General features: G+C 38.1%; 1 protein-coding gene across 1 annotated transcript in view; it reads right to left on the reverse strand.

Annotated features, from left to right (window-relative positions):
- The window catches only part of MSH3 (mutS homolog 3), a 180,989-nt gene that overhangs the window by 140,612 nt on the left and 27,730 nt on the right, over positions 1–12,647 (reverse strand). The window contains exon 8 of the mRNA XM_060009221.1: positions 9,219–9,385. Coding sequence (XP_059865204.1) covers positions 9,219–9,385 — 167 coding nt within the window. The remainder of the gene's footprint in view (positions 1–9,218; positions 9,386–12,647) is intronic.

Raw genomic sequence — 12,647 nt, forward strand, 5'->3', positions numbered from 1 at the left:
TTCCTGAGGATTTACACTCAATGAAAATGCACAAAGACGCTCACTATTTAGATAAACCATACAGCAAACACTCTTGTAGAATATCTATTAATTTATTGTGTTTTAAAATCTGGATTTTCATATATATGAGTTAAAAGTGCTACCCATTAAGGACTTCCCTGGTGGCACAGTGGTTAAGAATCCACCTGCCAATGCAGGGACACGGGTTCGAGCCCTGGTCCAGGAAGATCCCATATGCCGCAGAGCAACTAAGCCCTTGCGCCACAACTACTGAGCCTGCGCTCTAGAGCCTGAGAGCCACAACTACCGAAGCCCGCGTGCCTAGAGCCCGTGCTCAGCAACAAGAGAAGCCACCGCAGTGAGACGCCCACACACCGCAATGAAGAGTAGTCTCCACTCGCTGCAACTAGAGAAAGCCCGTGTGCAGCAACAAAGACCCAATGCAGCCAAAAATAAATAAATATATAAATTTTTTTAAGTGCTACCCATTAAAAGTCCTAGCTAGAGATGTAAAAACTATCTGCACCAAGAAAACTACTGAAAATACAATGGCATTTCTACCAGAGAAGGAATTAATATAATTTTTAAAAGGAAATCAATATAAAACAGATTTTTAATATATTAAGACTTCCTCTTTAAATGTTTGCCTTGAGACACATTTTCCTACTGTGTATTAGATTTATTTCTGCTACTTAATCCACTACCATATCTACTACCACAATCAATATTCTAATTTTGAATTTTCTAAATAGTGAAGTGAAAATTATTACATAATAAACATAATGAAACAGAATGAAAAAGGAGCCAACTTTACCTTTTGTCTTCTACTCTAGAAACAAGGAATAAAGAAAATAAGAAAAACAGAACAGAAAGAGAAAAAAACAAAAAAAAGATTTCCTATGAGCAACACAGTAGAAAAAGTTTCAAGTGCCAGAGATGAGGTTGGAACCTTGCTGTCAAATGATAGGAAATTAATATGGTCTTCCCAAAATGAGTTGGCTATCCTCATACCATTTAAATACACATTTACCATCATATATCCTGTACGAATTTCCAGCTACTACAACAATCCCTTCACGTTTATAAAATCCAATTCATTTTTCCTAAGAAAAACAAACAGGAAATATTCATTATTCTCCTTATTCCAAAAGTTACTTGTTTAGTCATTCACTCATCAAGCATTTATTAAGTACCTACTATATGCAAGCTACTATAATAGGTCCTGGGGACACAAAAGATTATTATGACACAGTTTCTGCCACGAGCCATCCCTTCTTTGCCTTTTTCTGAGGAGACTCTTAATCCAACCCCTCCTTAATATTGCTCTCTCTCCACTGTTCCAACCTTGATTCTCTTTCAGTTCCACTTTATACAATCTTTCTCTCCAAACCCCACATCTGTCCTGCCTTAGGCTGCTACACTCACCCTGGCAGGTCAGCCAACCAAACTAGTTTCTTTTCCCTGAGAAAGCCACGCTCTCTCAAACCCCCATCAGCCTGGCTGTCATTCTCGAGTCTCAACTCTGGCATACTCTTCTGGGAAGCCTCGCTTAACTGCATAGACAAAGCTTCGTGTTCTTATGCTACCAGTGACTCTATAAGACCATAACATTTGGCACTTTTGTTATAACTGTTCGTTTCCACGACTACCAGCCCTGTAGACTGTAAGAATCTGGAAGGTAGCGACCTTACTCATTTTTGTATCTTCACCATCTAGTAATAAGCTTGGCACACAATGAATATTTTTAAGAATGAATGAATGGATGGATGGATGGATGAATAATAACGTGCAAATTAGAGGATGGATCAAAAGGTGAGAATCCACTGCAAACATCTATCAATACAAATATTTCTTAGGGATAAGAAAAGAATAATCAATCAGAATTTACTGCCAGCTATCTAAATTAATAAAATAAACTTGAAAGTGTAATAAAATACCTCAATTAGAAAGGTCAACTACTATAAAAAATGGAGACGAGCCCAACTCCAAGGAGCTTAAATGCCCTTTCTGGACCTCAAATACATCACCTGTATTTCTCTTAAACTCTGGTTTGGATTTTTTTCATTCAAGCAATGGTCCCATTTATACTGGATTTAGCTCTAACACTCATACAGAACTTAAATGACAAGAAGCAGATAAACATGACATATGCTGCCCCTAAAGTGTGCTCCAGCATGTTCCCCCTACCTCAGGCATTCCCCCTCCACCTTCAAGAATGTTCCCACATCTGCAAGTACATCACTACTACAACTCAGTAGTTTTTGGTAAACCAACCCACTGTTTTTTCAACACAAATACCAACTTAAGAATCTTCCTATGCCATAAAAATTTATGAAATCACAGGTTTGATTCACTAATTATACATTTTTAATATACCTTAAGTAAATATTTAACTATGAAAGTAAAAAATATTTATTTGTGAACTGCTTGGAATTCTATCAAGTAAGTAAACCAAGTGTGACTCGGCTCCACCAGTGGTGGCCAGGGCTCAGAGTCACCGACTCCCAACCTTCCCTGTTCCAGGGCCACTCTTCTTTTGACCTAAGACTCTACACCTGATTTATGCCCTTCTCCAGGCTCTCTGAATTCACTTGGTTTTGAGTTTCCTTCAATTCTTTTCGAATTTTAACTTAAATACTTATTTTTTTTTTTTGGTAATAAGTAATAAAGGAGAAACTTTATAAAAAGCTACTATGACTTAATCCTCGTGACAGCACTCTGATGGAGGACTGGTAAAACTTCACTACGGTTATTTTTTGTCTGCTCAGATTGTTAATTCACCAAAGAACGGAAGAAGGACTTTCCCCATTGGTTGTGCTTTTAAAAATATTCTAACATGCTTAAACTTTAGGTGATACCAAAACAAATTTTAAACTGTTTTAAATTATAAAAAATTTGAAAACGGAGTTTTCTTTTTCCCTGAGTCAGACTCACCCCACGTACAAAACTACAGTAAAGATTTGCACATTGGATTATCAACATAATCCAAGTGCTTTTTAAATTTTATTTTAATTAAATTAAAGTAATATCAAGGAAGCAAAGTTCATTCATACTCAGAACAATCTCTAAAATAAGATCTTGATTAGAAGCACTTCTGCTCTGGGAAAGAAGAGTAAACACACTTTTCCCTCTTTCTCTTGCTGAGTACAATTCCCTGGACATTATACATAAAACAAACAGAAGACACTCTGAAAGGCAGACAGAAAGCAGACCAGCAGGGAACTCGAGACCTAGAGGTGAGTCCCCTGAGTTTACTTTTGCCACATACATCCCAGCCTTGGAGGTGAAGAAGCTGACAATCGGGAAAGGCCAACAGGAGCAGGCAAAAAAGGTCCAACAATCCTGCTCTCCCCAAACACCCAGGAAAGGTGCAGCCAAGCAAGACAGAAAACTCTTAGACAATAACCACTCTACTCCAGCCAAACACCACAGTAAAAAAATGTGGTCCAACTCCACCCATGCTAGCAAAGGCCAAGGGGGGAACCTAGACATCCTTTCTCACCAGATGGATAAATGGTATCAACTGGTCACTGTTAGTTTTTAGCCAAGTATAATTTTCTAAATGTCATGCAGCTTCAGAAAATTTTAAGAGTTAATATTGTAAAAAATTCATACACACCACTGACCATATCATTTGCAACAGATGGACTACAACTACATATCCCTACCTTGTCCTGGTTCTCTACCTGGCTCTTTATCTCCTCTCTTTATGTTTCTTTCTATCCTTCTTCCTCCGACTCCCAACTACTGACATTCTCCAAATTCTTTGATCTTATCCTTTTCTCTGTACACTTTTTTCTTTTATGGGAACTGTTTATTTATTTCTTTTATCTCAACACTCACACTAGGCCTCTTCTCTTTTATCATGCCATTCTTTGCCCAGAGACCCAACTGCCTTTCATTAGGAGTCCACACCCCTTGGCTGGATTTTAAGGTCCTTGACTCTCTCTTCCCCCAACTCTCAACACGAAAGTTCTCCTCCAAACAGAAAAGTCTCCCCACTGTTTTCACACTTCCTCTACTATTTCCAGCCTGTGGGCCCCAGAGTTCATGTCGTTTCCACACACACAACATACTGTCCTCCCTCCCCACTACCAATTCAAAGCCCCCTGTCCTGCAAATGCCCCTATGCCAGCCAACCTCCTCCAACAGGCCTTCCTTGGCTATGTCAGGGCCCAGAAAGCTCTCCCTCTCTGTACTCAAAGTTGACCATCATCTGCTCTGTTCATCTGACTTGCCTCAAAAATCAGTTTCTTTGAGAACTAGTAAATATTAATTAATATTTGTTTATTGTTTTCTATACCTTTCCTCTTGACCAGTTTTTTTCCTTTTTTTTTTCTGTGGTACGCCGGCCTCTCACTGTTGTGGCCTCTCCCGTTGCGGAGCACAGGCAGCGGCCATGGCTCACGGGCATAGCCACTCCACGGCACGTGGGATCTTCCCGGACCGGGGCACGAACCCGTGTCCCCTGCACCGGCAGGCGGACTCTCAACCACTGCGCCACCAGGGAAGCCCTTGACCAGTTTTATAAACATATAACATCTCTAAGCTAAAGTGATCTTACCTGCAGTTAATACAGTGCTTAAAATCATTACTTTCCCTTTGTTTCTCTCTATAGAGAATGTAAGAATGTATACATTCTTACAACAAATGGAAAAGATAACAATTAATATAGTAAGACTAATTTTCTAAGAACCAAACTGAAATCTATAAACACACTTTACATAAATGATCCATAAAATTTTACATAAATTATCTATAAAAGATAATGCACTGAAGAAAAATTGATAGTTTATCATTATTGAGAAAGAATAACTTTAGCTTAGTACTATCTTTGACTAATAGTTATTTACTCTAAATTATCATACAATACAAATTAATTCTGTATCTAGACAAATAAAAGTAAAGCTTTTCGTAGTCTTTCAATTGTTATCCATGGTATATGAAATGCTTTGGAGACCTCTTGTGGTCAAAGTTAAAAAATACAAAACAAAACAAAAAACCTAATACGTACTTAAAATGGATATTCTGTAATTCCAAAACATTCTGCCTTTTCTCACAAAGCTTTATTATGTTTTCAGTATTAATAAAATATCAACCACTAAGTGACAAAAACGGATGGTTTTAACTTCAGGTTTATAGTGTAAGAAAAAACAAAGGAATTCTAAATCTGAGACTCAAGAACCTACCCATCACTATTTAAAACAAAGAAGAAGATACCACCAGAAACACAAAACAAACTTTTCTCCTTGAAAATTCAATGCTATGTTATTTACTGGTAGTAAATATGGAACAGAGTTTTGGCAAGCTCTGTTCTTCATACCCTAATTAAAAGCATTCCCGGGCTTCTCTGGTGGCGCAGTGGTTGAGAGTCCGCCTGCCGATGCAGGGGACATGGGTTCGTGCCCCGGTACGGGAAGATCCCACATGCCGCGGAGCGGCTGGACCCGTGAGCCATGGCCGCTGAGCCTGCGCGTCCGGAGCCTGTGCTCCGCAACGGGAGAGGCCACAACAGTGAGAGGCCCGCATACCGCAAAAAAAAAAAAAGCATTCCCGATCCCCGTTGCTAACTTCTTTTTTTTTTTTTTACACAAGGCTAGGAACTGTATCTCAGGTTGATAAAAGCTAAATTTTATGGATGTTAAAGTGGACCCACTAGCATTTAGGGAGAAATTAAGGTAGGACCACACTTCACACAGTAAAGCAAAATAAAAGTGAATTAGAAGTTGAATGTAAAAATTTTTTTAAAATAATAAATCGACTAAAATAAAATATAAGTAATTGTGTAAGTGTTTTCAGAATAAGGAGAGATATTTCTAAGCATAAAAATAATGGAATGCTACCATTAAGTATGGAGGCTTAATTGGTCCAGGCAGTACACTAAAAATACAGAGAAATAGTGAATTAATATATAATCAAAAATGTTTTTTCAAGAGATTCAAAAAAAAAAAAAAGGAAATCCCCAAGGGCCAAAAACCATATGAAAATCATAGCTGTGGATGGGAGATGACACCGTAAAGGGCCATGCACAGAGTAGAATATGAAGATCCAACATACCTCTAGTAGGAGGTCTAGCGGAGCAGAGGGGAGAGGCAGTATTCAGAGAGATAATGGCTGATGGGAATAACAGAAAGAACAGCTTCCATCTATAGAGAGCTTTTTATGCTGGGTGCTGTTTCAAGCACTTTGCCTTTAACTTATTTAATCCTCACAGCAATCCTATGAGGTAAACACTCTTACTTTCTCTATTTTACAGAAAAGGAAACTGAAGGACAACACAATTGAGTAATTCAACCAAAGTCGCTACGAGGAAAGCCAATTTTCGAACCCAAACCCTATGTCACAAGAGCCACACTGCTTGACCGTTTGACTTTTGAATCTCTATTGCTCCATTCTACACCTAGATATGGATCAGCTTTAGACTACACAGAAATGTGGATTAACTGTTGAGTGTTTAGTCCATTATGTGAATAAAATAAAAAATTACATGTGGTTAGTACACACAGAAAAAATTACATACTCCCAATGCTAACCAGAAAAGTACAAAATAAAACAAGACAAAGGCAGTCATCAAATTTGGTAAAACCCACATATGACACCCAAACTATCTTTGGTATGCCAAATGGCTTTTGAATCTCATTTGATGAGTAAACATTTAGGAACATCCCCAGGCTTGCCAGCCAAAAAATTCCATTTTGGCAATGTCTTTGTGGAATGTTTTATTGAATTTTGCCTTTATTTTTTTATAAAAATAAGTGCTTTGTGACCATCTAGAGGGGTGGGATAGGGAGGGTGGGAGGGAGACGCAAGAGGGAGGAGATATGGGGATCTATGTATATATATATAGCTGATTCACTTTGTTATACAACAGAAACTAACACAACAATGTAAAGCAATTATACTCCAATAAAGATGTTAAAAAAAAAGAAGACTTTCTAGTTAGAATGCTGTGATTATACTGTAGCTAGAATTGAATATATCCAATTTTCTGAGAATGAATAATAATCATGGTATGAGATATGATAATATAGTCTCAAATATTTTATCTAGTTAAAAAAGTGTTTGTCACCAAAATGGGATAATCTATGCCAACTGAAGAACTTCCAGTTGTCTACATTAATTTATACATTTGTCTGTTGAGCATTATATCTTGTGTGAAAGATTTCTAAATGATGTGCTGTTTCAAAATCTTAATGTGGTCTTCATTTTTAGCTGTTGTTCAGTAGTACTGGTTTGAATCATAGTATTCTACTAAAAATAAATCATAAATTATGAGAATAAATAAATGAAAGCTAAAAAATAAGTGGAAATCAGAAAAATGAGAGTGTTGATTCAACTGATCAATTTTAATCTCAATTACATCTAATTTAATCAAATATACACTCAGGTATGAAGGAAAATTAACAAAATCAAAGATATAAAATATGGGAAATATAGTTTTAGAAGACTATCTTTAAAATCTTTAGAGATTTTATTAACTTTTTTAGCCCTCCAAAGGCAGCATCCCTTATCAAGTCTACTTGTCTGACTTTTAATTATCCAAGTTTGAACACTGTCAGAAAAGGATTAAGAACAAAATAAGGGGAATTCATGCAGAATTTTTCGTCTATCCAATTGGCAGAAATTATTTCAGTGATCACTTCCCATACTAGCAAGGGCTCAAACAACCTACCTATACTACAGTGGTAGAAGTATAACTTAATATTACCAACTCTAGCAAGCAATCAAGAGTTTCCTAAATGTTTATACTCTCTAACCAATTAATTCCACTTTCAGGAATTTAGCTTAAGGAAATAATCAGAAATGCACACAAATATTTCTATGCATGGATATTCATCATAGCAATATTTGTAATACTGAAAAAAATGAAAACAATCTAACAAAAGGGGAATAGATAAATTACTGTATGATCCACTTATATGACTGAATGTTATGTAGTCATCTTGTCTTCATAAATACTGACTGAAATATTGGCAGATGCAATGATGTTCTCTAGAATTTGCTTCAGATAAATAATCCAGGGATGGAGAGCGTAGAGTTATAGATGAAATGAGATTGGCTGGTTGAGAAATACTGAAGCTGGTTGATGGATTCATGGGGTTCACTAAACTATTCAGGATAATTTCATATACGTTTGAAATTTTCCATAATAAAGTAAAAAAATACATGGGGAATTTAAAAAAAAACAGAATACAAAACTGATTTTGTAACATGAATCAAAGTTTATAAACAAAAAATGATTATACCCAGAAATAATACACCAAGATGTTTAACAGTAGTTATCTCTGAGTTATAGCTTGTTATTTTTATGGGGTTTTTTTTAACTCTCAACTTTTCCTAAATGAATATGGATTAGGGTTACAATCAGAAAAACATATTTTGAAAGCTACTTTGAAAGAATTTCAAGTCAGATGAAAAAGGAACATTTAACTCGAAGAACAAAGAAACATACAGAACTTCACTGAATCAATTAATTTGATTTTCCAACTGATTTGTCAACCTATTAAATATAAATCTTCGTGGGCTCTCCGGCCTGGTCTAAAGTCCAAATTCCTCAATATATAAAGTCCTCTTCACCCGGGCCCCAGCCCACCTTTTCAGTCTCTTCTCCCACCAAACTCCTTGGGTAACAGTACAGAATCTTCTCACCTAGGCACCTTCATGTCTGTCATGCAATACATCATGTTTTGGGAATCCAGTTAGGTCTCTACACATCTGCTTCTCCCGCTGGATTATAAACTCTGCCAGACACATATCACAAGCACATCTTCTCCCTCCATACGCCATCGTGCCTAGCACACTGCCTCATAAATAAGAGGAGTGACCAGAGATCTAGTAAATTTAACTAGTGGACTCAGCCACAAATTGAAACTTGCAGCACAAATAAGGCATTTCCAAAATTATATAAACTTTCTAAGAAATGATTACCTGCAGAAACTGAAGATTAATTACCAAATAGTATCATTTAATAATATCATAAACCCTTTAATTTCAAATAATTTCATTAAATATCATAACCCCCTTTAAAAAGAGCAACTTCTAAAAGCCTTCATTAAGGTGACATTAAGGGTCATTTTGGCTTTCTTTTTCGGAATTTCCACTACTACTGATGAAATATTTTTATAAAGAAAAATCATTTTTAACAACTTTATTATCAGTTTGGGAATCAGATCTAAGTTTCAGAATCAACATGACTTTCCAGCAATGTGCCAACTCACCTCACAGCTGTGGTCCTGTGGATGAGCATCTCTGTTTGCTCTGACAAGTCTGATGGAAGCAGAAGCTCCACTGGCTGCAGGCATAATATCCGAGTTTCTAGCTCTGAACGGGAAGCAGAGTCCTGGAAACTGTCGAACACAACCTCACCTGTGGTGGGCTGCACCCCCTAAAAACAAAAATATAATGGCACAGAAAATATATATATTTTCCCCATTGTAACTATGACACAGCATTAATAAATGTGGAAATAGTAAAGACGACACTCACAAGTATGTACTTGCATTTCTAAAATGTTTGAAAACCTGTCTGCTTTCCAAGACTCTTAAATAAAAAGTCAGACTCACCAATCTAAACTATGCTAGATGGGATTTTAGAGAGACACCCTGAGTCCAACTAAGTCCTGGATCTAACACACCGGACTGAGTGACTGTGACAAGTCATTAAACCCTCCTGGGCCTCAGGGTCATTCTCTGTAACTGGGGATAAACCAGCCTACTTCCCTCACAGAGTTATTGTAAGGGTCAAATCAGAAAATAAATGAACACCTTCTAAGCTATAAAGTACTGTACAAATAGTGGCTGCCAATACTGAGAGTAAGAAGTGATATGTTTCTAGAAACATGGCCACCACAGTAGGAGTAAGGTACTATTTCAATATATAAAATTAATAAATAAAAAATATAGGGGGGATGGGAATGTCTGTCCTGAAGGCGAGGTCTGGGTGGCTCACCACAGCATCCACTACACAGCTTTTCTTTCTGGCATGTTAATTTCTTTATTGGAGTCACATTCTTTTGGATTTTTTAGTTAAAAAGATTTTTTTTTGGCTGCATTGGGTCTCCGTTGCAGCACACGGGCTTTCTCTAGTTGCAAAAGCCTTCTTGGAATCTGACATGTTATCACTTTGGGACCGCTGGCCAGCTGCTCCTGACTTGGCCACATGAAGGCTCAGACTGTCCCAGTCTCTGAACTGAAGAGAACTAACACTATTAGCATATCTCTCACTACCAATGCAAGGTATTTCAATGAAGAGTAACAGGAAGACATCTACAAATCCCAGACTGGCATATGCAAGTTCTGAGGAATGGTGGAATAACCCAAGGTATCTGGGTGACCTTTGGAGACAGCTGAGACAGAACTACAACAGGGCAGTGGCTGACACCCAACTCACAGCTCATCTTCTCCAGCCATGTGGCTGATGGTTCAGGGTGCTCCAGCAGGCTGTCAGGCCTGAGCCTCTGACGTGGGAGAGCCGAATTCAGGACATTGGTCCATCAGAGACCTCCCAGCACCATGTAAATCAATCTGTGAGAGCTCTCCCAGAGATCTCCATCTCAACGCTAAGACCCAGCTCCACTCAACGACCAGCAAGCTCCAATGCTAGGCACCCCATGCCAAACAACTAGCAAGACAGAAACACGACCCCACCCATTAGCAGAGAGGCTGCCTAAACTCATACTAAGTTCACAGACACCCCAAAACACACCACCAGATGTGGTCCTGCCCACCAGAACACAGGCACCAGTACCCTCCACCAGGAAGCCTACACAACCCACTCAACCAAACTTACCCAATGGGGGCAGACACCAAAAACAACGGGAACTACGAACCTGCAGACTAGGAAAAGGACACCCCAAACACAGTAAGTTAAACAAAAGGAGAAGACAGAGAAATACACAGCAGGTGAAGGAGCAAGGCAAAAACCCACCAGAGCAAAAAAATGAAGAGGAAATACAGAGTCTACCTGAAAAAGAATTCAGAGCAATGATAGAAAAGATAATCCAAACTCCTGGAAATGGATCAGGAATGAGGAAAACACAAGAAACGTTTAACAACGACCTAGAAGAACTAAAGAGCAAACAAACAATGATGACCACCACAAAAAATGCAATTTAAAATTCTCTAGAAGGAATCAATAGCAGAATAACTCAGGCAGAAGAACAGATAAGTGACCTGGAAGACAAAATAGTGGAAATAACTACCACAGAGCAGAATGAACAAAAAAGAATGAAAAGAACTGAGGACAGTCTCAGAGACCTCTGGGACAACATTAAACGCACCATAATTTGAATTATAGGGGTCCCACAAGAAGAGAAAAAGAAAGGGACTAAGAAAATATTTGAAGAGATTATAGTTGAAAATTTCCTTAATATGGGAAAGGAAATAGTCAATAAAGCCCAGGAAGCGCAGAGAGTCCCATACAGGAGAAATCCAAAGAGAAACACTCCAAGACACATATTAATCAAACTATCAAAAATTAAATACAAAGAAAAAATATTAAAAGCAGCAAGGGAAAAGCAACAAATAACATACAAGGGAATCCCCATAAGGTTAACAGTTGATCTTTCATCAGAAACTCTGCAAGCCAGAAGGGAGTGGCAGGACATATTTAAACTGACGAAAAGGAAAAAGATTACTCTACCCAGCAGGGATCTCATTCAGGTTCAACAGAGAAATTAAAGCCTTTACAGACAAGCAAAAGCTAAGAGAATTCAGCACTACCAAATCTGCTTTACAACAAATGCTAAAGGAACTTCTCTAGGCAGGAAACACAAGAGAAGGAAAAGACCTACAATAACAAACCCAAAACAATTAAGAAAATGGTAATAGGAACATACATATCAATAATTACCTTAAATGTAAATGGACTAAATGCTCCAACCAAAATACACAGACTGGCTGAATGGATAAAAAAAACAAGACCTGTACATATGCTATCTTCAAGAGACCGACTTCAGACCTAGGGACATATACAGACTGAAAGTGAGGGGATGGAAAAAGATATTCCACGCAAATGGAAATCAAAAAAAAGCTGGAGTAGAAATTCTCATATCAGACATAATAGACTTTAAAATAAAGACTACTGGGTTTCCCTGGTGGCGCAGTGGTTGAGAATCTGCCTGCCAATGCAGGGGACATGGGTTCGAGCCACGGTCTGGGAAGATCCCACATGCCGCGGAGCAACTAGGCCCGTGAGCCACAACTACTGAGCCTGCGCATCTGGAGCTTGTGCTCCGCAACAAGAGAGGCCGCGACAGTGAGAGGCCCACACACCGCGATGAAGAGTGGCCCCCCGCTTGCCGCAACTAGAGAAAGGCCTCGCACAGAAACGAAGACCCAACACAGCCAAAAATAATAAATGAATATATAAATAAAAATAAAGACTATTACAAGAGACAAAGAAGGACACTACATAATGATCAAGGGATCAATCCAAGAAGATATAACAATTGTAAATATTTATGCACCCAACATAGGAGCACCTCAATATATAAGGTGCTGTATATGTTAACAGTCATAAAAGGGGAAATCAACAGTAACACAATCACCCCACTTTAACACTTTAACACCCCACTTTCACCAATGGACAGATCATCCAAAATGAAAATAAATAAGGAAACACAAGCTTTAGATGACACATTAAACAAG

The sequence above is a fragment of the Delphinus delphis genome, chromosome 3 (assembly GCF_949987515.2).
Source record: "Delphinus delphis chromosome 3, mDelDel1.2, whole genome shotgun sequence".
Classification (NCBI taxonomy): Eukaryota; Metazoa; Chordata; class Mammalia; order Artiodactyla; family Delphinidae; genus Delphinus; species Delphinus delphis.